The sequence below is a fragment of the Dromiciops gliroides genome, chromosome 1 (assembly GCF_019393635.1).
Source record: "Dromiciops gliroides isolate mDroGli1 chromosome 1, mDroGli1.pri, whole genome shotgun sequence".
In the NCBI taxonomy this organism is placed as follows: Eukaryota; Metazoa; Chordata; class Mammalia; order Microbiotheria; family Microbiotheriidae; genus Dromiciops; species Dromiciops gliroides.
Window position 1 is genome coordinate 14,171,041 of NC_057861.1, and position 27,033 is coordinate 14,198,073.

Here is a 27,033-nt window from a genome sequence, read left to right on the forward strand (position 1 = left end):
TTCCATCATAAGTCTTTTGGCATTGTCTTGGATCATTGTATTGCTGAGAAAAATGAAGTCAATAACAGTTGATCATCACACATTGTTGATACTGTGTACAATGTTCACTTGGTTCTGCACATTTCATTCAGCATCAATTTATGTAAGTCTTTCCATGTTTTTCTGAAATTCATCTGCTTATCATTTCTTACAGCACAACAGTGTTCCATTACTTTCATATACCACAACTTGTTTAGCCATTACCCAATGGATGGTAATCCCTTCAATTTCCACAAAAATAGCAGCTACAAATATTTTTTTGTACAAGTGGGTCCTTTTCCTTTTTATTATATCTTTGGGTTATAGACCTAGTAGTGGTATTTCTGGGTCAAAGGATGACTAAGATTATTTAGCTCCTATCACACAGTCTTGTCCATGAGGATAAGATGAGAAACATTGCCAGTTTTTACAAGTATCAGAAGACTGTGGGCCATCCTCAGACCTGTCAGAGGAAAATCTGCCTAGTCATTGAGATGATTATCTCAAAAAGTCTGGAGGTCACAGTTGGTTTTTTCTATCCATAGCAACTTAGGAATACTGGTTAAGTCATGACCTGAGTTAATGAATGGAACACTCCCACCAATGAAATGGCAGTTGCTAGTATTAAGATCCTAGGATCATACATCGACACCTGGAAGGGACCTTAGAGGGCACTGAATCAAAGCCACTCATTTTACATATGAGACAACTGAGGCACAGGGATGTGAAGTGATCTGTTCAGCTAGAAAGTATCTGAGACAATATTTACCTTAAGGTCTTCATGATTCCAAATTCATCATTCTATCCACAATGGCAACTAGCATCCCTTGACCTAGAACTGGAAGGGAACTTAGCGGTCATTTAGTCCAATCCCTTCCTTTTACAGAAGAGGAAACTGGGAGCCAAAAGAGGATCACAGAATCATAATCATAAAATTTATTTGAATGAATGCACCTTAGAGGTCACCTAGACCAATCCCTTCACTTTATAAGGGAGGAAACAGGTCTAAGGAGGTCAAATTAGTCACCCAAGTTCAGCGAGGAAGCATAAGTGAAACACTAATGTTAGGAGTCCCCACTGAAATCTACATAAGACTTATACAGAAAACTACAAGAAATATTGAGGAAGTTACTCATGTTTCCAAACTCAGAAAGTGTCAGGAGCAAGATTTGAACCCACACTATTTCATTCTATCTAGGATCCAAGTTCAGCTCTCTGTTGGTTATGCCACACTGTCTAACTGTCCTGTGGTCTGAGCCTCAATCAATAGCCCACTCTAACAACAGTTGACCACAAAGCATAGAATCTTCCTTAACCTAAGAAAGGTTATTTTCTAAAAAAGAGAAGAGCACCCAGTTTCTTAATCCTGAAGGACCTCCTAGCTGTTCCTATTTGTTCCAAGCTCTAGCTTAAAGTAGATTCTTGAGCAGAAACACAAATATTGTTCAACAGTTCTGTTCGGTGTGCAAGAGAGTGAGACGGAAACATCTTGTTGCAGTAATTAAAGGCAGGCAAGTTGTTCTCAGCAGGCCTGGTTGGCCTGGTGTTCTGTTCATGCAAAGTTTGGGGGAGGGAGAGTTATTGATTACCCACTTAACGGGATCCATTTTGGTTGTTCATTAAAAAAGAATTAACTGAATTTTCCTTGGAGAGGAAAAGGGAGGAAACCAAACTAATGCCCCAAGAGAAAATAGCAAGTAGAAAGCTAAGCATCTCCATGAGCTGATTTTGCTACACAGCCTCAAGGGAGCTCCCAATGACTTTAGAAGGAGTCTCTGCCTTGATGGATGAATGGAATCTTCCTCAGGAAACAAGTACATTAGATGATCCAGATGAGAGTTGGGCTGTTGAATGTTAGAATGGTGGGTGATTATTGCTATGGTTATTACTGTTATTATCAATACTGCTAAGGTTATCACCTCTCCTAATGCTCTCATCCAGTGTCTCAACATGGTGTGAAATTCACCCATAGCTCTTAGAAAAATAACAGAATCTTAAAGTTGGAAAAGACTTCAGAAGCCATGAATCCCAACCTGCCATTAAAATGCACTCTAAATACATCTTGCCCAGCAAGAGGTCCATCTAGCCTTGAATATGTACAATGAAGAAAAGAAACTCATCAACTCCCAAGGTAGGCTATTCCAAAGACAGCTGTCTTTGTTATGAAGTTTTTCCTGGCACCAAACCTAAAACTTTCTCTCTTAAAGTTCTAACCATTGCTCATGGTTTTGATCTTTGTGCATAAAAGGCTAACTTCCTTCTACTTAGCAGTCTTTCAAAGACTCGACAAGAGCTATCACAGGTGGACAGAGTCGTAAATTCTCCAGGCTAACCATCATGATACTGAGTCCCTTTATCGTTATCATTGCCCTCGTCAGGACACTCTTCAGTTCATCAATGTCCTCCCTAAAACAGGTTGCCCAGAATTAAGCACAATAATCTACATGCAGTTCTGACTAGGAAGCAATTCTCACACCTCTTGCCAAGCTGAAAAGACTTTGAATACATGCCTGGTGGTATATTCTACATCTACCTGAATAAGCCTAGACAGGCTCTTTGTCAAGCTGACCACAGTGGGATGAAATGTTTGGCCATGGCATCTTCTAATGTGTAGGATGGCTACCATGAGCATGGAGACAGGAAATAGCCACACTGAGGAAATTACAGAACTTATGATTATCACCATTATCATTTTACATTTCTATAGTACTTTATATTTTACAAAGTATTTTCACATACATCATTTTGGTTCCATAGTTCACATATTTACAGAGAGATAAATCATGTACATGCACACATAATTCTCTTCCCTTCCAACTGTAATGTCTCTGTTCTAAAGTGACATTAGGTCTGACATTCTACATTCTAAGATCTCTCACCTCCCCTGCCTCTAGCTCTTACATTCTTTGTTCTAAGGCCCCTTCCAATTCTAACAACTCTGCATTTTCTTTTTTTTCTTTTTTCTTTTCTTTTCTTTTTTCTTTCTTTCTTTTTTTTTTTTGCAGGGCAATGAAAGTTAAGTGACTTGCCCAGGATCACACAGCTAGTAAGTGTGTCAAGTGTCTGAGGCCATATTTGAACTCAGGTCCTCCTGAATCCATGGCCAGTGCTTTATCCACTGCACTACCTAGCTGCCCCAACTCTGGCATTTTAAATGTCAAGCTTCTATATTTTATATTCCTACATTCTAAAGTCCCTTTCATTTTAATATTTTCTGTCCTAAGAGTCCTCATATCTCTGACACTCTAAGGTCTTTCCTAGTTATGTTTATGTCTAGTTTATGTTATAAAGTCATTTCCATCTCTGTACAATGGCATTATTTGTTTTAATGCCCCTCTCAGTTCTGATATTCTCTTTTTGAGGCCCCTTCCAGCCCTTAGGCGCCCAGTTCTAATGCTCTAACCAGCTCTCACACTACCTTTTCTAAGACTCTTTCCAGACCTGATATTCCATGTTCTAAGTCCCCTCCCAGATATAGAGGCATGGGCATAGGAGGTGGAGCAAGGCAAGACAGTCTAGACAATCTGCTTGTGCTGATGAGTTAACTGATTTGGTCTCTTCACTGTTCGTTTCAAGAAATATTTACTTAACTCTTTTTTAAAAGAACATTTAAAATGTATCATGTTAAGTGAGTAATCAATAACCCTCGAAATTTCACGGTAGAAGAATAGGAGGCTACCCAGGCATGCCGAGAGCAACTTCTCTGACTTAATTATGGCAACAAGATTCTGCAGTTTTACTCTCTTGCATACACACAGGGAAATTTACTCAAAGCACAATTACATTCACTGAACAATACATATGTCGCTGCTAGAGCCTAACCAGAAGCTACCAGGATGCAGGACCACTCAAGAGAGGCGGCTTGGTGTCATGGGAAGGGCACTGGACTTGAAGTCCTAGCACATAGTTATGAGCACTTCCATTTATTAGTTATATAGCCTTAGTTAAACTAATGCTCTGACTGCCCTCAGTTTCCTTATCTATAAAATGGGGAGGTAATAGCCATTGAAGAAGACATGAACAACTTGTGATATGTGAACATAATGGAATATTACTGTACCATAAGAAGAATTCAGAGAAGAATACAGAGAACTTGCATGAACAGATGTAGGATGAAACAAGTAGAATTAGGAAACAAAACATGCACAGTATGACTACAATTGCATAAATGAAAGGAACCACTACAACAACAAATCCCCAAATTGCACATTGTGTAAGTATGTTGACCAAGCTTGCTCTCAAGGAAGTGATGGGAAAGAGGAACTTTATTTCTTTTGCAGAGACGGGATTCTATGGACACTGGTTTAGATTCAGATGAGTTGTCAATTTTGATGAACTGACTTATTTTCTTTATTCTTCATTACAAAGGAAGGCTTAAAAGGTAGGGGAAAGGGAGGGATATATAGTTGGAAATTATGGTGATAAAGGAACAAATTATAATTATAAATTTAAAATAAAAAAGTCATAGGGGTGAGACATAATATTGATACTCTCACACCATCACATGGTTGTTGTAAGGATCAAATGAAATAATGAGTACAAAGGCCTTTTTGCAAATAATCTGGAGAAAATTTAGGTAATATAAAAACAAATGGCATCAGTAAAAATCTATTGAAAAGCCAAATATGAGCTACTAATTTAGCAGGGGTTCAGAGACCTGGTGCACTATACCATGAAACTGTTTCTGAAAATATCCCTCTATCAAAGAATTACTTGCACACATGATCCAATCAAAGTTTAAGTAAAAGTTTTTATTATTTGGCACAAGGGGATATGACCAGGAGAAGAAGTCTGAATTTCAACTCCTGGGGAGGAGTTTTATGTCATGTTCCTCAATCAGCCAGAGTAAAGACAATGTTTTTATAGGAGGATTGGGGGATACTTGAAACTGAAAAGTTACAGCTGTTGGGGAGTGGGGGGTGCTTGAAATAGTTGGGGGCCACAAGATGATCATCACTACCTGGTCCTCGTCATGTAACAAGAACATATGGGTTCCAATTAGACTCCTGCTATAAATTTCAAGGTGCCCAACTTTCTGGGTACCCATGACACATCCACTTCGTTATCTGTTTGACCAACCACTATCTGGTTAATTAACTGCTTTGCTTTTCCAATTAACTGCTTTGCTTTTCCAAGGAAAGAGGACTCTCTAACTGACCCCAGTAAGTCGATAAACTGGATCGTTTCTCATGGTCAGAGTGTCCTCTTCATGGTCAGAGTATCACTACCTGGACCCAGGCTACTAGGCTGCCACTACAATGCATTTCTCTAATGAATGGTAATCACTAGTTAGTTTAAGAAAGATCTTGCACCTTGATGATAATGCTTTGCCCAGTAGTTGGATGATTTGCAATTTCTTTGGTGGGGGGTTCACCTTCCAATTGTTCAGATCACTACCTTTCCATGGATGAGTTGGAAATATCCTTGAGCTGCTTTGGTCAATGATTCCATGACCCCTACTCTTAGACCCAACCTGGCAAGGAACCTCTCTGAATTTAGTTAATCTGGCTTCCTTGATGATATTCAAAGCCTTTCTATCTTGTTAGGACGTGCTAGAGTTTAGACTTCCCTAGCATAGTCTTTTGGAATGAAGGGCCACCTTCACACCCCAAAGAAGCATCAGAGAGAGCTTTGACAGTAATTGTTAACATAAAATCCGGGGCTTCTCTTCCCAAATTGAAATACCAAGAATGAGGTTTTGCGGGCTATTTGTACATGCTTATTGATGTTAACTTAAATCAACAAGCATGTATTAAGCACTTTTTGTATGCCAAACAATGTGCTATGTGCTGGGTATAAAATGAAAGGCAAAAATATGTTCCCTGACCTCAAGGAGCTCATAGTCTAATAAGGGAGACAACAGGCAGCCAATTCTGCAGAAACAGGATATATAACAGGAGATAACCTGGAAGTAATCACAGAGGGAAGGGATTAGAACTCCCATCTCTTTACCAAGAAGACAGCACTATGCTTTATCACCTTTCCACTGTTTTGCCTGCTCTCTTCCTTCCCTACCCCCATTGCATGAAAGATCATGAATTAATACTCCTTTGCTTTGTCATGCAGCCTTGGCTTACAGGTGACTGAAACAGTAGACATGCTTTTGAGGATTGAATGGAGACAGAGACCAAGATCCTGGCTCCCTATTCCTTATGGTGGTTTCCATTCTCTGCCCTATTTAAAGAAAATTAAATAAATTGGTTTAGATAATTCAGGGCCAACCACTCTGGAAAGGACTGTGAAGAGTGTGGAAAGAGCTCTGATTTAGAAGAACAGGGTGCCAGGTATATTATGACTAAATTATGGAATAAATAAAAAATATGTGATAAGATTAATTAGCACAGTTTCCATTTATTTCAACTGGGGATAATGACAAGTTGTAAAGGAGATTTAGCCCTCTCATCTTCACCCAGATTTTCATCCCAGGAAAACCCAATTCATTCTAGACATGGGGGCAGGTGTGCCTCACTCTTCAAAGTGACGGTAATCCTAAGAAGTGAAAGCAAATCACCTTTTTATAGTCAAAGCCTTATTTACCTGGAGTTTTCTATAGCCATTTCCAAGTTACTCTTTGATCAGTCCCAACTAACCTTTTGTAGGTTGGGGCTTTGAACTTTTGCTGGGGTTCCTCATCCTCCTATCTTATTCCTTGCTCCTAGAATAAACAACAAAGTTGACTCCTTTGGGGAAGTGAAAAATCTTTTAACAAAAATGTCCATTTCCTTTACAAGTCAGAAGGACTCAGAATACAGATACTGATTGGAAGTCATATATTTTCCTCCCACCTGATGGCCATACAGTGAACCCTGAATGATGTTAATGACATGAAAATGGGAGGCAGAAGAACATAGGGCAAAGAACATTGAACTGGACATCAAGGAACCTGGATTCTGTACTTCGCTTTGCCAGTCCCAGTGCAAGTTCCTTTCCCGCTGCCCTGTTATGGCATTGAGGACAAATTTTAGTCCTGCTACTTACTATCTTACCATCTGTATGAGCTTGGGCAAGCCCCTTCCTCTTTCTAGGTTCCAGTTTCCTCATCAGAAAATGCGGAAGACTGCCGTTGGACCAGGGCATCGTGAAGAGGCTTTCTTGCTCTGAGAGTTATGATAATATCATCCTAAATCCAGGGATGCCTCAGGTGGAAGCCTAGCCTGGGAGTCTATGACATCCTTTCCAACTGTCGATAGATGCCAAGTTCTGCCCCTTATCCCTTGGGTCCCCATTCTAGGTAAGTTAATCCACTTACTAGTTTCTTACTCTGTCTCAGCTATAGGTTCTTAACTGGCCATTCTCTGGAATTGACTTCTGATCCCAACTAGAAGTATCTAAAAGGCTTTCTGGATGAGGCAGTAGCTGTCTAATTTTCAAAGTCTCAGTGTTCTTGTTTTATATGTGCTATTTGTTGGTCATAGATCTTCTCCTCCCCTGCTCTGTTCTACCTTGTCCCCTCTCCTCTCCAACTTCCATCCTTCTCTTCCCCTCCTCCCCTTCTTTTAAAAACCTCAGCTTGACCTTTTGTGCCTATATTCATTAGCTCCTATCTATCTGTTTGCTTCAACCTTGAGGTGTTTTATTGGCCCTTGGTCACTTGACCATAGTTGTCTTGTTTGTCCTTCATTGTTGAAGAGGATCATGATATCAGGGTGATGTCATGACTTGCACTGAATTGGATTTGAGTGCAGGAGGGCTGTGCAAGGTCATCAACTTCACTCTCTCCTTCAGAGCCATCTGGGTCCAATGGTAAGATAGATAGATAGATAGATAGATAGATAGATAGATAGATAGATAGATAGATAGATAGATAGATAGACAGACAGATAGATAGATCAGGACAACTGGAGATGACCCTGGATGTTTAAGGCAATTAGGGTTAAGTGACTTGCCCAGGGTCACACAGCTAGTAATTGTCTGAGGTGCTCTAGCCACTGTGCTATCTAGCTGCCCATAATAATTTTCTCTAGCCCTGCTCCATGTGCTTATCACTTACTTCTCCTTGTTCTGGCCTCCTGCCCTATTTCTTAGATCTGACACCAGCCAGACCCCAGCAGGGCATCAAGGAAGGGCACCTGGCTTGTCATTCCTGGCTTGGCACTCAGCCCATTCAGATCCTCCTTGGTTCTATCTTGTTTGTTTTGACTTAGACCATCTGGTAAGATGGCAGCATTCCCACTTGCAAGATGGCTTATGGAAATCTCTAAGTGGCATAGGCCAAGTCAGCAGGGGAGGAGCCAGAGATGGCTTGGTTTCATCATTCTGTAAAAAGCCATGCACTGTGATGGTGGATTTCACTTATTTGCATAGCCTAAAATACCTGATTTATTTAATGACTTCCATTAGTTAAAGAGTGTTGCTTGAACACAGGGTCCTAAAGGCAGGTTGTTGGCAAAGTGAATGGGCACCCCTCCCTCCCCCATGCTGGAATTAAGAAGACAAGTTCAAATCCGGCCTCAGATATATAACATCTGTGTGACCATGGGAAAATTACTTAACCTTTATGTGCCTCAATTTCTTCATCTGGAAAATGGGGATAGCAATATCACCTACCTCCCAGGGTTGTTGAGTCTAAAATGAGTTAATATTTGTAAAGTGCTATATAAGTACTAATTAATATTACTATTAATGTTTCAGCCTACCTGGCTCTTCGGGAAAGTTGAATTAGAAGGAAATTTTTACTTCCTGTAAGTGGATTCTATTTAGCACCATGCAATTCTGGAAGCTCAGAACTAAAAGGGACCCCAGAGACTATCTGGTCCAACCCAGACCTGAATGGGAATCCTCTTCATGACATAAACACATTCATTAAGTGCTTTCAATGATTTTCAAAGTGATCCAAAGTGGTTTAGATGGGCTAACTCTTTGTGACCTTCATTGTAAAACTGTGAGGTTAGTTTTATAGACAAACAATGGCCCTCTTTTAAATATGAAAAGACTGAGGATAAAAGGGTGAGCTCTTGATCAATGGCCACAATGATATCAAGAGGCAGTGGTGGGATTTGTTGCTCTTTCCAGATTCTATGGGAGAAACCAACAAGAGAAAGTGCAGGAGCAGAGTAAAGAACCCAGGTCTCCAAGACCTTGGTCAATGTAGAAAGAGTAATGGATTTGGAGTTAAAGTACCTGGGTTCTAATCCTGGCTCTGCTGCTTACTAATAATAGCTAATAAGTATATAATGCTTCATAGTTTGCAAAAGGATTTATAAATATTACCTCATGTGAGCTTCAAAACAACTCAGGGAGGAAGATGCTCTTATTATTTTTATTTTACAGATTAAGAAACTGAGGCAGACAACAGTTAAGTGACTTGCCCACGGTCACTAAGCTAGTAAGATTCTGAGACAAAGTTTGAATGCAATGCTTTCTGACTCCAATCTATCATTCTATCCACTGTACCACCTAGCTGCTTCTAATTTACCATGTGAGTGACCTTTGGTAAATCCCTGTATTCAAAGGTATGCTGGTAAGTGTTTAACAATTAGCTCTCTGAGAAAAAGAAAAGTATGCATGAAATTCTTTTAAGTTTAATCTGTTCTTCCTCTATCACTTTCTTAAGTCAAAAGAATCAATAAAACAGCACACTCCTACTTCTGGGACCAGTTTCCTCATCTGTGAAACAAGGAGTTTGGGATTGAGGATCAATCAATTCCACTCAGATATGATCAATCAATCAAATCTCCGATTCAATGATCCATCCTGCATAAACAAGCATTTATTAAAAGCAGACTTTGTGCTAGAAAACATAATGACAGAGAATTGAACCGTTTCTGGCCTTTTGTTGCTTTCATTTCATGATCCATCCATTAATCTGGCATCTGACAAGCACTCAATCAGATTTCCTTTACAAACTTCTAGCAAGGAGGGGCATTACTATCCCCTCAGGCAATCCATTTACCTCACACTGGTATAGACATGGCTCATAGAGACCCTCCTCTATAAGGCTTCTTCTCTGTATCACACATGGGCTCTTTTGGCAATCTGGGCAAGGCTGATGGACCCCTTCTCAGATTCATGTTTGTAAATGCATTAAGTAAATATTTAAGATTATTATCTATCTTATCGTATCTTATCTACCTATCTGGGCAGCTAGGGGTTGCAGTGGATAGAGTTCTGGTCCTGGAGTCAGGAACTCATCTCCCTGAGTTCAAATCCAGCCTCAGATACTTACTAGCTGTGTGACTCTGAGCAAATACCTTAAATCCTGTTTGCCTCAGTTTCTTCATCTGTGAAATGAGCTGGAGAAAGAAATGGCAAACCACTCCAGTATCTTTTTTTTTTGCATTGAAGATGCTGAAAAGTTCATTTACCTGGAAATATCTTCCCACAGCTTATCCTTTACAAACACAATTGAAATTAGAAGGCAAGACGGCTAAAAATAAAGGTCGAGGCTCATTCTGCAGATGAGTACAGATTGGATACCAGATACTTTACTTTCTTTTTAAAATAATAATAATGATAATAATAATCATTTTTATTTAAAGTTTTGAGTTTCCATTCCAGCAACTTAGCCATGAAAATCCCAAATGGAGTCAGACATGACTGAAAAGACTCAGCAAGAACATCTCTTTATCTATTTATCAAAGCGAGTTCACTGAATCCAGGTTAAGAAGCCTTGGTCAAATATAACCTCTCATTTTACAGAGAAGAAATTGAGGCTTAAAGACAAACAACTCACCTGAAGTCACTCAGCAAATAAAAAGCAGAAGTAAGACAAAAACCATATCACCCAACACTCAAGCCAGGCCTTGCTCCATGACATCACCTTCCTTCCTATCTCAGCCATCTGGGGATGGCTCCATCACTGGGCAAGAGAGGGGACCATTAATCCATCAAGATCCTCTTGGGTTAGAAAACCCTCAGAAACCAACACAGAACTGACCCATAGTCCCTGGGAAAGGCTTTGAGCTATGGGCTGACCCCATCTGTGATAATGATGGTGATGTTGCTGATAGCTATCATTTACATGATGATTTCATGTTTGCAACATACTTTATATATATGGATTCATCTTATCCTTACAACCACCCTTGGAGGTAAGTGCTATTATTATCTCCATTTTACATTGTAAGAAAGTGAAACTGACTGATAAATGACTTGCCCAGGGTCATACAGCTACCAAGTGTCTGAGACCAGATTTGAATATAATGTCTTCCTGTTGCCACACTCTATCTATTGTGCCATCTGGCTGCCTAGAATAGTGACCTGTTTAATTAAGCAATTGCTAGGTGGCACAATGCATACAGCACTGGGTTTGCAATCAGGAAGACTCATCTTTATGGGTTCAAATCCACTCTCAAACATTTGGGAGCTGTATGACGCTGGGCAAGACACTTAACCCTGTTTGCCTCAATTCCTGATCTGCAAAATGAGCTGGAGAAAACAATTGCAAACCACTGCAGTACCTTTGATAGGAAAACCCCCAAAATGGGGTCACAAAGGGTCAGACATGAATGAAACAACTCAATGACAACAACAGAGGCTGAGGTTTGTGATGTTTAAAATTTAATGTGTTGTCTAAAAATATCTAATGTGTGGTCACCTTAAATTAGAAGTTTTAGCACCAGTCTTTGGACATTAAGCATTTATTAAAGCATACCAGGTATTCAGTGCAGTGTGGAAAAGAAGCTGTTTGGGAGGGCGTTGGGGGGCGCGGTTAGCTGGATCTTTTCCCCACCCCCAAAGTTGACTGGAGGCCAACTAAAACACTGGGATTTAGGGAGGAAAAAAATTCACAATTACCTGGCACATCTCATTTAGCAGTAGACAGTCAGTGGTCAGCAGTGCTTCTTAAAGTACCTTCTGGGAAAACCAGAATCAGTTTCACCTGCAAGCTTGGTCTCAGCCTCACAAGGTTCCTGGCTCCATGTGGCAGACCCTTCCATGTAGCAGTTCTCTGGTGCCTTCCTTTCCCAGGGGCAAGCTCAGTCACCCTGAGCTACATACAGTACAATCAAGTCCAGTTCCCTCTTTTACTGAGCTCCCAGCCTTCCATGGGGTCAGCCTTATATCTTATACACAATGTAAGTGATGATATTTGGTGCCCAGGATTTAATCATGATAATCATAATAGCTAGGACCTTCAGGTTTACAAAGCATTATACACATGATCTCATTTTATCCTCATCATAATCCTGTGATTATGGGCTGTTATTAGCCCATTTTATACCTGAGAAAACTGACGTTGAGTGAGGCTGACTTGCCAAAGGTCACACTGCTCAGTCAGTGTCTGAGTAAGTAAATGAGGTGGAATTTCAGGTCTTTCTGACTCCAAATCCAATAATCTCACCACAGGGAAACCAAAAGGGACCTTGGAGATCAATCAAGTCAACCCCTTGTTGTTAAGTCGTTTCAGTTGTTTTTCACTCTTCCTAACCCCATTTGGTTGGATTTTGTTTATTTGTTTGCTTCGTTGGTTTTTGGCAAAGATATGGGAGTGGTTTTCCATTTCCTTCTCTGGATGAGGAACTGCGACAAACAAGGTGAAGTGACTTGCCCAGGATTACACAATAAATGTCTATGGGCTGATTTGAATTTATGAAGATGAGTCTTCCTGATTCCAAGCCACTTAGTGCTCTATCCCCTGAGCCACCTAGCTGCCCTGCTATTGTCCTACTGTCTAACTATCTTATAGACCTTGTATTTATTTTAATTTATTAACTTTATTTGCATATACATATTTATTCATTTACTTATTTATTTATCCATTTTTCCATTTACTATTTATTTAATCATTCATTTGCTTATTTATTTATCCATCTATTTATTTGTTTATTTTTCAGGCAATGAGGGTTAAGTGACTTGGCCAGGGTCACACAGCCAGTGTCAAGTGTATGAGGCTGGATTTGAACTCAGGTCTTCCTGAATCCAGGGTCAGTACTTTATCTACTGTGCCACTTAGATACCCCCAAGTATATACATATTTATAAAGAAGTCCCCTGTATTAGAATTGAAGCTCCTCAAGGATAAGGATTGCTTTATTCTTTGTATTTCTGTCTACAGAACCTAGAACAATGCCTCGTACATGGTAGGTCCCTAATAAAGGCTTCTTATGTGATTGATCGAATACTAATATTTGAAGGTACCTTAGGACCTAAAATGCCAGCACTGTAAAGGGCTTCAGAACTAGAATACTCTCCCTCCTCTTCTCTGACTATTCACCTCCCTGGCTTCCTTTAAGTCCCAAGTAAAATCCTTCCTTTGACTGGAAACCTTCTCCCAACCTCTTAAATCTGGTGCCTTCTTTCTGTGCATTGTTTCCTTTTTGTTCTAGATATATACATGTATACATAAATTTGTTTGCATGTTGCCTCCCCCATTAGATTGTAAGCTCCTTGAGGACAGGGGCTATCTTTTGCCACTTTTTGTATTGCCAGCACTTAGTAGAGTGCCTGGCATATGGTAGGTACTTAAAAAATGTTTTAATTGATTTATTGACCTTAGAATCAGTGATTCTGAGAGGCAGAGCTTCTTAGAAAATAGACCACTGGATGTCAGAGCTAAAGAGAATCTCAGAACATAATTGGGAGGGACTTCAAAACATAGAATGTCAGAGGTGGGTGGGACCTTAGAAGTCAATCCAGTTCAATGCCAAGATTTTGTACATGAAGAGACAGAGTCCCAGGGAGAGAGGATATCTTGCTCAGGATAACACATGGCATTAGTGTTATAGTTGGAACCAAACCCAGGTCTCCTGATTCTGAGGCAGGGCATCTCTGCATTATAGCACTAATTCTCCTAGGGTATCATCAGGACATTGGAAGGTAGTTGGAAAGGGGACTCACTGAAAGGTCAAATTGTGCTTACTTCAAAATATTTTCCCTCCCTTATGAAGTAGGGAAGAAATCTAGAGAAAGCCCAGCTAATAGTACTCTAGCTGTGAAATCAGGGCACTCAATCCCCAAAGGAAGGTATGAAACCAGCCTGTGTTCCCAAGAAGCCATACAAATAACCATAGTCTTAGCTAGAAGAAAGCTCAAAGGACATTGAGTCTAATCATTCTACAACATAGGAAATATAAGGTACATCCATTATATTTCCTTCCCATACACTCGGTGACAAGGAGCTCACTACCCATTCAAGGGTCACACCCATTACATCTTTGCACTGTTTATCATTAGCCAGTTGGTTCTTCACTGGGGAAAGATCCAAGAAGAATCAATTTAATTGAGAGTGTGTGAGGGGTAGAAGAGTAGTGACTAATGTAATTAAACATTAGTCATTATCAAGGTTTCTTGCCAGGGCATTTCAGAGAGGGGATACTGCCACACTTTGGAATATCCAAATTCTAGTAGTGAAACTCCTATTCCTTGTTCTATTCACCCTAAGAATTTATGAAGGAAAAGGGGAGTGGAGACAGGATTCTAGCTCTAGAACTGAAAGGGGGCATTAGGGTCGTCCCATCTAATCCCCTTTATTTTACATGTGAGGAAACCAAGACCCAAAGAAAGGAACATTGACCAAGGTCTCACATATGTGGCAGAGTAAAGATTCAAATCCAGGCCCTTTGACTCTAATCCAGCATGCTTTCTGCTGCATCCCACTAAGCAATCATCTGAGGATTCAGAGTAATACACAACTCAGGAACAGCAGCCCAAACTTTGCACCCTCAACCTGCTTTCCGGAACCTTATTCTTGCATTGAATCAGTGGAGAGAAGGAGAGAAGGATGTGTTCAATGTCCCTGCATCTCCCGTGACTGGCTGACTGATCTGCCAATCAACATTTGACCCACCAATGACACTATGCCAGTTAAGTAACCAATAGGAAATGTCATGCAAATCATTAGATGTCTCAAACTGCTGTATAATTTGTGTATGCCTGTTTTTGCATGTCCTACAAGTCTGCCTGGGGCTCTGGTAACATGGATTCCTATACCTGTCTGTTTCTGCTCTCTATCACCTGAGCTACATGAGAATATGTATGAGAAACTCAAGTCAATGGCCAGTGTTAGCCCCTCTCTTTCTAGGATAGCCTCTTCCCTTTCCGGCCTTCCAAGGAAGACACAGCCATTTAGCTACAGGGAAAGCCTGTGACATACTCAGGACATCGACCTTTGCTTTAGCCCCAACTTCAGAAGGCTTGGATTCTGGAGGTTTCTTTCCCCTGAGAGTTTCCTAAGAATGGTAGACAACGTAACACCAGGATACACTTTGACCTTTCCGTATGAAGGGGAATAGGGATACATTTCAGTCTCTGGTAACAGAGAGTCACACACAAGGGTATTAGAATCCCAGAATCTTCAAAATATCAGCAGGAATGGACATTATAATATAGAGCAGGGGGCAGCTAGATGGCACAGTGGGTAAAGCACCAACCCTGGATTCATGAGGACCTGAGTTCAAATCCTACCTCAGCCACTTGACACTTACTAGGCGTGTGACCCTGGACAAGTCACTTAACCTCCCTGCCCTGAAAAAAAATAGAGCATCAATGCTGAGAAGGAACAAAGAATGTTAGAACAGGGAATGTCAGAGCAGGACTGGCCTTAGAACAGAGTGTCAGAGCTGGGAGGGGGCACAGAACAAAAACTATCAGAGCTGAAAGAGGCCTTAGAACAGGGATGGCCTTAGAACAGACAATGTCAGAGTTGGGAGGGGGCTTACAACAGACAATGTCAGAACCAAAGATGGGCTTCGATCATAAGAATATCAGAACTCAACGAGACCTTAGAACATGGAGTTAGGAGGACTCCTAGGATAGAATGTTAAACCTTGAAGTGGTCAACAAGTCTAGTCCTTTCATTTTCCAGAGGAGGGAACCACGGCTCACAGATGGGACATAATGGGTTTGCAGTCACCCATCAAGTAAGCAGTAAAGCCAGACCTCTTGGTTCTCAGGCCATTGCTTCCCAATCATATGGCTTTCTTTTGCACCACTGTAGTCTCAGGGAGAATCACAGGACACACAAAATATAAGTATTATATTTTATTATTTATTTATTATATTTTATATTATTATTATAGGTTTTTGAGACCACATTCTAGACCTGGAAGAGACTATGGAGTACATCTAGCCCAACCTCTGTATTTTCCAAATGAGGAAACTGAGGCAAACAAAGGTTAATTAACTTGTTCAGGGTCACACAGCTGGTAAGTGTCCAAGGTGACATATGAACCAAGATCTTCTTGACTCCGAGTCTAATGCCCAAGGTACATACATAATCCTAGATAAGTTATTTTCTGGTTTTAAGATTCACAGAAACTGTCCTGATGGATTTTGGCTTGGGTACAAAGGAAAGAAATTTGAATTTTGTATAAGAAAATTGGACCTGAATTTTGATTCTGGCACTTACTATTTGAATGATCTTGAGCAAAGCATTCTCTCTCTCTCTCTCTCTCTCTCTCTCTCTCTCTCTCTCTCTCTCTCTCTCTCAGCCTCAGTTTACTAATCTATAAAATATAAATCCTTGATTTAGAAATAAAAGGAACTTTGGAATCTTGTCCAGATCTTTCATTTTACAGGGAAGGGGACTGAAGCTAAGAGAGGTTCAAATGATTTGCTCAAGGTCACACAGGTTTTTGCATTTTAGTTATTTTTTAATCACTTTTGACTCTTCCTGATCCCATTTGAAGGTTTTGTTGGTAAAGACAGGGGAGTGGTTTGCCCTTTCCTTCTCCAGCTCATTTTACAGATAAGGAAACTGAGACAAACAGGGTTAAGCAACTTACCCAGGGTTACACAGCTAGTAAGTGTTTGAGGCTAGATTTGAACTCAGGAAGATGAGTTTTCCCAATTCCAGATACAGCGCTCTATGCACTATGGCGCCACCTGGTTGCTTATAAAACACAGGTAGGTAGTGGCAAAGTGAGATCTGAATCTGAATCTGAATCTTGTATTCTTTGTCTAACACGGTGGATAATAATGCCTATGCTTGCTGCCTCCAAGGATTGTTGTGGGATGGGGGTGATGGTGAGAAGGGTGGGAGACCCCTTGTAAGCATTAACCACTACAACAGTGTGAAACCGTTTGGCTGATCCCCCTGGATTTTCTTCCTGTCCCCCCCCCTTCCCCAGCTACCCCTTCAGCCAGTGGTCAGCATACACAGTGTTTGTGGGAGCTCAGTAATCAAGGGTCAGGTGCCTACTGCAGACAAATAAAGCAATGTTTACTGAAATCCATAGACTGTCTGGGGCCCTGAGCTCAGCCACAGAGCTCTTTCAATTCTCATTCTCAGTGCACAGAAGGCTTTCTGCGGTCTCATCACAACCTCTAGTGGACAGTGGTCCACATCACCCTCTGAGACAAATGTCCTGATTGTCTTCCAGCTTTCTCATTCTCAGCCTAGGTGATACAAGGCAGGAAAACTGAAGGCCCTGTGCACTTCCTTGACCAAACTAGACAAGTTCTATGGGACACTCCTCCTGCCTAGATCCCCCCTCTGTTTCCCTTCCTTTGTATCTGTTGCTTTTAGTGTATCATGTAAGTGAATAATAATTATTATTACAGCATCTTGTATTTGTAAAGTAAATTTGTAAAAACTCTCACTCATTAACTCAGTCACTCAATAAACATTTAATAAGAGCCCTACTATGTGCCAGGCACTGTGCTAAATTCTGGGAATACAAAGAGAGACAAAAGACAGTCTCAGACCTCAAGGAGCTTACAGTCTAAAGGGGGATTATCATCTAATCTAATAATAACAATAGTGATAGTAACAATAATAACAGTAACTGGCATTTATATAATGTTTTAAGGTATTCAAAGTGTGCATACACATACATATAATCTCATTAAATTTTTGCAATAATCCTTTAAGGTTAAATTTTCAGCTGTGAAGAATGAAGAGCAAAGATTGTTTTTTGCTACTTTAAAAAGGAGAAAACTTCCCCTCTGAGAGAGGGGAAGTAAGGCTGCATGATGTAATAAGGCTGTGCTTTTTACTGGAGGAAACTGAGGCTGGGGCTCAGAAATGTCAGAAATGTTCAATGATTTGTGGTTGCACAATTAGTAAGTGTCCAAGGCAGGATTTGAACTTGGGTCTTCAGGGATTCTGTCCACTGCACTACCAGCTATGATACTAGAATTATTCATATTTATAAAGAACTTTGGGTCTTTTTATATATGATCTTCATAAGGGCCTTTTGATATAGGTACTATTAAACTCTCCATCTGACAGATGAGGAAATTGAGACTGAGAGAGGTTTGCTTCGAAGTCTAGTGCTTTTATCCCTAGTTAGTATGCCTTTGATGTCTCTCTTCCTCCTCTCCAATTCACCCTACCCAGGACATTCCCTACTTCACATGCATTTTAAAACAATACTTCTAAATTTCCATCCCTTTCTCCCAGGCAAGAGCAATCTAATTAGGAAACTCTTTTCACACCAGGAGCCTGTTCCCTGTACTGCCTCCTTGCAAGGGCCCACAAGGGCCTGTATCTTCTTCAAGGCAAACCCAAGACAAAAGAATCTCTAATTTTCTGAGACTGAGCACCAAAGAACTGGAACATAGGTACCAGCCCGTGCCAAACTCCCGGCAGCCAAAGGCAAGCATGTGGGGTAATCCAGGCAAGTCCCTCTCCTTCCCAAACCCCATGACTTTGGCCCAGATCACCTAGATAATTGTCACAGCCATCTGCTACACTCTGGCAAAGGGGGTCTGCCTCCTTTGTGTAAACTCAACTCTTGTGATGGGCTCTGGCTGCCTGCTCCAAAGCACTGACTCACCTGAGCCCCCTAAGAGTTAAGTCAGAGGCAACTAGGCTCCCTTAAACAGTGCATCCATAACCTTTCACATCTAGTGCAGTGCATTCAGCCACTTCATGCTGTGAAATAGTGAAAGGACAGAAGGACCTTTGTACATTTATGATGTCCCTGCTGTTAGAGAAATGCATTCTGGGAGAAACCACCCTCATGGTCATGCCAATCACCATCCCACATGCCCTTTCTTCTCTTCTTCCTCCTTGACACAGATGGTGCCATCTTTATTTTTGCTCAACCACTGAACTCAAGAAACATTTATTAAGCACCTACCAAGCACTGCTTAGACTGATCCTTGTCCTCATGGAACTTAATGTCTAATAGAAGAGCATTCCTATGCAAAAAGCCACAATAATAGCAGCAAGTGCTCAAGAGACATAAAGAAAGGACTGTGAAATCTGAGGATGGGATGATCACTTATGATTTGGGGCAGGTTGGTTATAAGGGAAGTCTTCATAGAGGATGCAAAACCTGAGCTAAGCCTTGAAGGTGGTAGCTATTAGCATTTCATATCTATATCTACAATCTATATCTATATCTAATCTATATCTATGTCTGTGTTTATGTCTATATCTATATCACCTAGATCTACATCTAGATCTAGATCCATATCCATATCCATATCCATATCTATATCTATATACACAATGGATGGGGATAGTTAGAACATTGATGATCATAGGAATTTAGTAGACTTAAAGCTAGAAGGAACCTAGGAGGTCATACAGTCCAACCCCTTGACTTTAGAGAGAAGAAAACTGAGGTCTAGAGATGTTGTCAGTTGCAGGGCAGGGCTCTCTCTTAATGCTTCATTTCATTTATGTACCTGAGGGTTGAGTGGATCAGAATTTATCACATATTTCTGTCTTCCCCTGACTGGGTTTTGGGGCAGAGGAAGCAGCACCAATTTATTATACCCCCTTCTTAGCTTGATCATCCCCTAGTGGAGACCAGTGATGGAAACTGAAAATGTAAATGTAACCACAAACCAGCCTTCCCCCCTTCCCACCAAGCAACTTGCAGGGATATATTTTGGGACACAACATAGAGAACAAGGCACCCCAGCCTGATGAGATACATCATTTATTCCTGGAAGGGAGGGGGAAGGGAATGAATCATTTGACTTATTTGTACCCAACTGAATCATCTGAACACCAGTAAGATTCCATCAGCCAACGAGAGAAAGATTCTCCTGAGGAAGCAACTATAAATTGGAATCCAAGGGACTCATAAAGGAAGAACCATAGAGTAAACACAAACTTACAATGACTATTTTTTGTGGGGCAATGTGGGTCAAGAGACTTGCCCAGGGTCACACATACAATGACTATTCTTAGCCATGTGGTCTCAAAACTTTGAGTTTGGATTTTATGGCACCAAAGGACTCAGGGATGGAAGGAACTTAAGAGGTCAACCCTCTCATGGTACAGAGTGGGAAGCTGAGGCCCAGAGAAGAAAAGCAATTTGCCCAAGGTCATACAGGTAGCTGAGCTTGGATTTGAACTCAGAACACTGAAATAGCAAGTCTTGGGCTCATAAAGGAATATTTCTTTTAAAAATTCAAGAGAACGAATACAACCTCACCTTTATGGCACTTCTTGCCATCATTTTTTCTACTATTTCCTTCCACAAGTCTCCCCATTAGATATACTACCACTGGCATGATATGTCACCAAGAATCAGATTTTGCCTTTTCATGTCTTAAAATAAAATGGCACGTGGGCAAAAGAGGAGTCACATGGAAGCAAGTCCTTTTCGACTGTTACAAACTTTCTCCAAAAGGGAGTTCTGGATTTAGGCTTTATCCATCAGTAACTATTCCTAGATCATGCACGAATGGATTTGGGATTTTTTATTAAAGAGACAGAAAAGTGAGAGAGAGAAGGAAGCTTGTAACATGAGATGTTGGTGCTGGAAGGGACCTTGGAACACAGAATACACACTGCCAGAGCTGAAAGAGACTTTAGAACACAGAACACCATAGGTAGGAGGGACCTTAGAACACAGAACAGAGAATGGTGAAGCTCAAAAAGATCCAAGAGGAATACTAGTCTACTCCAATCCCCTTGTTTTATAGATGAGTAAACTTGGGTCCGGAGAGGTCATATTATATAATGCCCAAGGTCACATAACAGCATCAAAGCCAGGGACAAGACTCTTTACACTATACTTCTCTGGCTCTTGACATTTAAAATAGAAATGTGGGGGCAGCTAGGTGGCACAGTGGACAAAGCACTGGCCCTGGATTCAGGAGTACCCGAGTTCAAATCTGGCCTCAGACACTTGGCACTTACTAGCTGTGTGACCCTGAGCAAGTCACTTAACCTCCATTGCCCCACAAAAATGTATTATGATGGTCAAATATAATGAAGCCCACCTTGGATGCCACCATCTTAGCAGGAGCTATCTCTTAGCTATCTTCATTCACTCTCTTTGAGTCAATGTCTTGAAGTTAGAATAGCATGGTTATTAGAAGGCCCTTGGTAAGTATTACATCAGTTGACTTTAATTTGTTGCTGACCTAAAGTTAATTAAAAATATATGCTGGCTAGCCATGCAGCATTGGGCAGCTGGACAAAATATGAGACATCATTGGAAGAGCAGGGAATTTGTAGTGGAAAAAGCATTGAACTTGGAGTCAGGAGACTTGGGTTGCAGTCCCTGGCTCTGCCACCAACTTGCTGTCTGGACTAAGGTAAATCAGTTCATTTCTCTGGGTCTCAGTTTTCCTCATCTGCCAAAGGTAAAAGAAACTCACAATCAAAATTCCTGGCTTAGTGCAAAATGTCACTATCTCATCTTTAAGCCCTGCCTTCTGCAAGAGGGGCCTCTAGTGAAGAGTGGGAGAAAAGGTTGGTGGGCAGAGATAATGATGGTCTGACGGCAGAGTCCTCTCTGGTTAGTGACTTCTATTTTATGATCTTGGGACTCTACAGGGTGGATTCTCTTTATCCTGTGAGTGCCCAGTTTCGAAGGGGGGCGGACTTGTGGGGCAGAGAAAATTTCAAAGGCATTAAGTCTTTGTGCTGAAAGAGGCAGCTAATTAGGATGGGGGCATGCTGTGGCAAAAAGAGGTTTATTTAAATCAAGCAATTGTCTTGAGTGAAACTGTCCAAGTCTGGTGTAGACTGTGAATATGACTGGCTCATCAACCCTGGGGGCTTTAACGATATGCTTTGTTAAACAAAGGGTTATGCATTATTTTCTCTCTAGTCTGCACACGTAGCCATAGAGTCAACTGGATATAATAGTGCCTGTTGGATGCATTCAAAAGCCTGCTTTGGTTGGAAAACTAGACTTAAAGGAGAAAAAAGCAAGGCGCCCCCGCGCTGGGAGCTGTCCGCAGGCTCCGGTGCTGAAGACGCAGGTGTGGGAGAACCTGGGTTCTGACCAAAGAGAAGAGATGAGTCCCTTAAACCTAGCCTGGGGTCAGAGGCTCCCCAAACGAGAGGCTGGAACCAAGCAAATATTTGTCCCCAAACGATTTCTGCTTAGGATGTCCTCCCCCTACCCATAACCTGGGCCGCCCCAGCCCTATTAGTTCTTTCAACATGAGGGGCGCTGTTCCCGGTATTGGGGAGTGTGTAGCTGGTGATGGTTGAAAGAAAAATAATAATGGAGCCTTCTCGGAGTCCTTGAGTTCCAAATCCTTAACTCTTTGGGTCATCCCTTGCCGAGTTTAGGAATGCCTTCCCCTTTCCCCCCTCCCCTCCCCTTCAAGTTTTCTGGAGAGACCATCGAAGGGACCAGTGGGGATAGGGGAGTCGGGAAGAGGGTGGGGTCAGGGACTGGGAGATGGGAGGGCTTTAAGGAGCCGCTCTCTCAAACCCTTCCACCTCCCCGGGAAAGCGCAGGGCCATTGAAAGCAGTCGACTTTTTATTCTGCACTCTAGGTTAGTGGCGCTTGGAGATCTTAGCCTGCGAGAAGGGAGGAGGGGTGGAGTCCACTAGGGTTCCCTAATATGGGAATTCTTTCAAGCTAGGAGCCTGCCTCCCTCTTTCATCCTCCCCCTCCCCTAAAGTTCCCAGCTCAGATCAGCCCTTCCCCTAGGGAAGCTACGCCCTAGAAGTTGCTGGGAGGCCGTAGGCTGAGGTGTCCGCGCAGAGAGCTCAATTCCCCCGGGATCCAACCGAGGACACAGATCCCAGCCCTCCCCCACGCCCAATCCGAGACATCCCCGTTAGAAACGCCTTGACTAGAGAAAGAGTAGTCCTGGGGTAAACTCCTCGACCCTCTCTCACGGTTCCATCACGTCCCAATCCTTGATCCCGCTCCCTCCCCCCACCACCACCACCACCACGGAGTCTCCTTTGCGCTCTCACATCCCGGGGACCCCGGGTGGGTGAGGAGACTGCTCTGGCCTGGAGTATGTGTATGGGAGTGATCACTTGAGCCTGGGACAGCCCTGACCCGGCAAGAGCGAGAGACCACCAACTCGACTCTGTTCTGCCTCTACCCGTAGGGTCCGAGCGCAGGGAAAGAGGGAATTCCCGGGTCTCGTCGCAGAGCCTCAGATCGGAACTGACTCCAAAGCGCGCCCCCACCCCAGTGTCTTGATGCCCGCCACTCTCTGTAACTTTGCCCGCCGCACCCCCTCCACAGGCCCCCGCTACAGCACAGATTGAGGGAGGGTCTCTCCTACCTCCCAGCTGAGTCGCCTGGCTCCCCAGCAGAAGGACGAGCAGCAGCGAGAGTGGCAGGAACCCCGCGGCTGGCGGCCCGGTCCCGGGCATCCTGGAGGAAACCGCGGTGGAGGTGGCGGCTGCTTCGGGGACCCACCAGTCGAGCAAGTGGGAGACCAACGGACCAGGCTGATCAAAAGGAGCAGGGAGGAGAGACTGAGGAGGAGGAAGAGGAGAAGGGGGAGGAGGAAGAGGAGGAGGAAGGAGAAGGAAGGAGGAGGAGGAGGAGGAAGGAGGGAGGGCTGGGGCTCGCCGGGCTCTCCAGCTCTCAGTCTAGGGCTTTCGGAGGCTCCGGGTCGGTCCAGCGGCGCGCGTGGGGAGAGAGGAAGGAAAGGGAGGGGGAGGGGACGCCAGGCTGGGGGAGGGGCGGGTCCGGGGAGGGGGCGCCGGCCAGGGGAGCCCCGGCAGGCGTGCAGGAGGCGGACGGAGGCGCGCTCAGCCCTGCAATCCTGGCGGCTGTTGTGGAGCGCCCAGCCAGAGAGAGAGCGAGGGAGCGAGCGCGGGCGGGCGGCAGAGTGAGGAGGGAGAGGGAGGAGGGGAGGGACGGAGGGAGGGACGGACGGAGGGAGGGAGGGAGCCTGCTAGAGAGAGCCGGGCTGGGGCTGAGGCTGTGCAAAGCGGTGAGCAGGAAGGGAGGGAAGCAAAGGGGGAGGAAAGGAAAGGGGGAGGGAGAGGAGTCTAGGGGGAGCGGGGGAGCTAGAGAAAGAGGCGCCGCGTGGCCGCCGGAGCGCGCCCTCCCCCAGCCTGTGCCTGGCCTCACCAGCCTCCCCCCTCTTTCTCGAGGAGGCCTCCACCTCCCCCAGGCTCGTTCCTTCTACCTCAGTCTTCCCGTAAGGAACCCAGGTCGGTCGGTCGGTCGGTCGGTCAGTCTCTCTCTCTCCTCTGATTTCCACCCTCAGGTTTACCCTCATTTCAAAGTTCACCCGTGTCTCCCTTTGTACATCCTCCTCTTCATCCTCTCTTTCTTCAGCTTCCACTGCCCCCCCCCCCCCTTCACAGGATCTAAAACTAGAAGGAACCATGGAGTTCCACCCATTTTACAAAGGAGCTAACAGGATCTAGAGAGAAGCAAATGACTTATCCAAGGTCACGAACCTTGGGATTTCAGCCTAAGGCTTTTCACTCCAACTCCAGTGCTTCAGACACTTAGTCTCAGAGCTCGCTCGCTCTCTCGCTCTCTCTCTCTCTCTCTCTCTCTCTCTCTCTCTCTCGTTTCTCCCTAACCTTTACCCTCCTCCCATTTTAACCAGGTAGCCAGTCCTAATCAGGTTCACACAATGCTTGGGGGTGGAGTCCTCCCTGCTTTCCTTTCTCCCTAGCTCCCCTGCCTACAGAGCCAGGTTGGAGCAAGGTACCTTGATCCCCCATGCACATACAGGTAGAAAGGTTAATCTGCTTTAAATTACCCTGCCAGGAAAAGGCCTTGTTCTGAGACACTAAGGACTCATCCTCTGTCTCTGAGTGATAGAAAGGAATTAGATAGGGAGATTCTGGGCATTGAACCTATCAGCCATTGGATGATGTTTCTCTCCTAATGACTGGGTAGCCTCACCTAGCCTCCTATTTCTGGCTCACCCCAATTTAGAAGACCCCTCATTTGTTTGAATGTATATATGCAGGCCTCTAGCAGTCAGAATGAGCAGATGGAGAGCATTCTCACAGGCAACAACGGGAGAAATGTTACTTTAGAAGGAGCAGTGAAGCTGGAAATCCTTATTAAAGGCTGTGTGTGTGTGTGTGTGTGTGTGTGTGTGTGTGTGTGTGTGAGAGAGAGAGAGAGAGAGAGAGAGAGAGAGAGAGAGAGAGAGAGAGAGAAAATGCTTCCCTTTCTAGTCATCATGAAACCCTTACCTGTACTGAAGAATTACCTCTAGTAACTCCTAGCTCATTTCCTGTCTGACAGAATAGGGAAACTGAGGCCCACAGCCATTTCACAGACTGTAAGAACTGGAAGGGATCTCAGAGATCATCCAGTTCAAAACTAATTTTATAGAAGGGGAAATTGAGGCCACAGTAGAGAAGTACCTTGTTCAAGGTCATATAGTTACACAGTGGAAGAGAGAGGACCCTACATTTCAGGTCATTTTGCTATGATAGACACACTGTCAGTACCATCAGGTGAAACTGAATTTCATATAGTTCATAATTTTTTTTGCCCACTCTCTTTTTGTGGAGGCAATCAGTGTTAAATGACTTGCCCAGGGTCACAGAGGCTCATTCTCAATATTTACTGTTGGCATCATCAGGAGGACCCTGAATTTCTTCTGGTTTTCCCAATTCAATTCAACAGGCATAGAGTAAGCAGTGACTTTGTCTCAGGTGTTGTGTTATGTGCTGGGGGGGGGGGGCAAAAAAAACAACCAGAAAAGATTCAGCCTCCATCCCCCAGACGCTAGTATTCTGTACTCCTTAGGGCTGAGATGTATGTTTGTCTAGAATCCTGGTAGTTCCCCTCCCTGCTGACCTCACCTCCAACAGAAGGACTCCAGAGATTTTCTAGACAGAATTAAGAAATCTCATAGACTAGATGACTTCTTGGGTCCCCTTCTAGCTATGTCTATAAGCCTAAATTACCTGGTCTAATCCTCTGCCTAGAAATATCTCTGTTCCTTCCTCTCCTCTTTCCTTTTCTATTCATATCTGTCACAGTGCCTGAAATTCTGACATTCACTCTGCTTGGAATAGGGGGCAAGGAAATGTAATGTGATGAATCTTTGGGAGTCAGAAGACCTGAATTCTAATTCTGGCTCTGACACTAATGTGGTCTGTGACCGTGGGTTGTTCAATATCATCATTATCTTCACCATCACCATCACAATAATAATGAACATTTTACATAACATTCAATTTATATCATATCATTTGATCCATGGAAAAAAATCCTATGAGGTAGGTGCTATCTTTATCACCCCATTTAAATAGAAGGAAACTGAGTCACTTAATAGATAACAAATATCTGAGCCAGGATTCAAACTCAAATATTCCAGACTCCAGGTCCAACAATCTATCCTCTGAACCACTCAGTTGGCAGAAAAGGACCTTTGGACCATCCAGTCCAAGCTCTTTGTTCTGATGAAGAAACTGAGGCACAATCAGCCATCTTTGCCTGGCCACAGAAGGCTCTTGTGAGGATCAAAGGAGGTAATAAAAGTCATACTACCGAGTAACATCTGACAAGTCTTCCTTATTCATTTACCTGACTGATCATCTTTGATATAGTCTTCAGCCTAACAAAGAGAAAGATCCTGAAGGAATGGACCAAAGGACAGATAGGCTTGGATGATTTTTTTAATACAGAGAAAATAAGAATTTGATAAGAGGTCATATTATGGGGTTCTGGGCACAAGGACATTAGGGTCATGGAAGAACAGGTATTGAAAAGGGATGAAATGATTTCTGAAAAGAGAGGTTGAGGGGGGTTGAAGACAAACTTTGCCCTATTTGCTAAGGGACTGAATACCAATAATTCAGTGCTTGGAAAGATGAGTTGCAGATGTCTTCTCCTCTAGCATTAGAGTTCAGGCTCATAAGAAATTTGTGTATGAGGTGTTCTACATAAGTACAAAACAAAGGGAAGGTTTGTTATTAAGATACTAGTTACAGTTGGTTAAACATAGATGGCCAAATAAACTATCCAAGGT

At 42.9% G+C, this 27,033-nt stretch overlaps 1 protein-coding gene across 2 annotated transcripts in view; it reads right to left on the minus strand.

The window, feature by feature from the left end:
• The window catches only part of SEZ6L (seizure related 6 homolog like), a 266,073-nt gene extending 242,156 nt beyond the window's left edge, over positions 1–23,917 (minus strand). For both annotated transcript variants that reach the window (XM_043976757.1, XM_043976748.1), the window contains exon 1: positions 23,353–23,917. In XM_043976757.1, the coding sequence (XP_043832692.1) occupies positions 23,353–23,443 (91 nt within the window). In that variant the 5' untranslated portion in view covers positions 23,444–23,917. The remainder of the gene's footprint in view (positions 1–23,352) is intronic.
• Between the last annotated feature and the right edge of the window lie 3,116 nt (positions 23,918–27,033).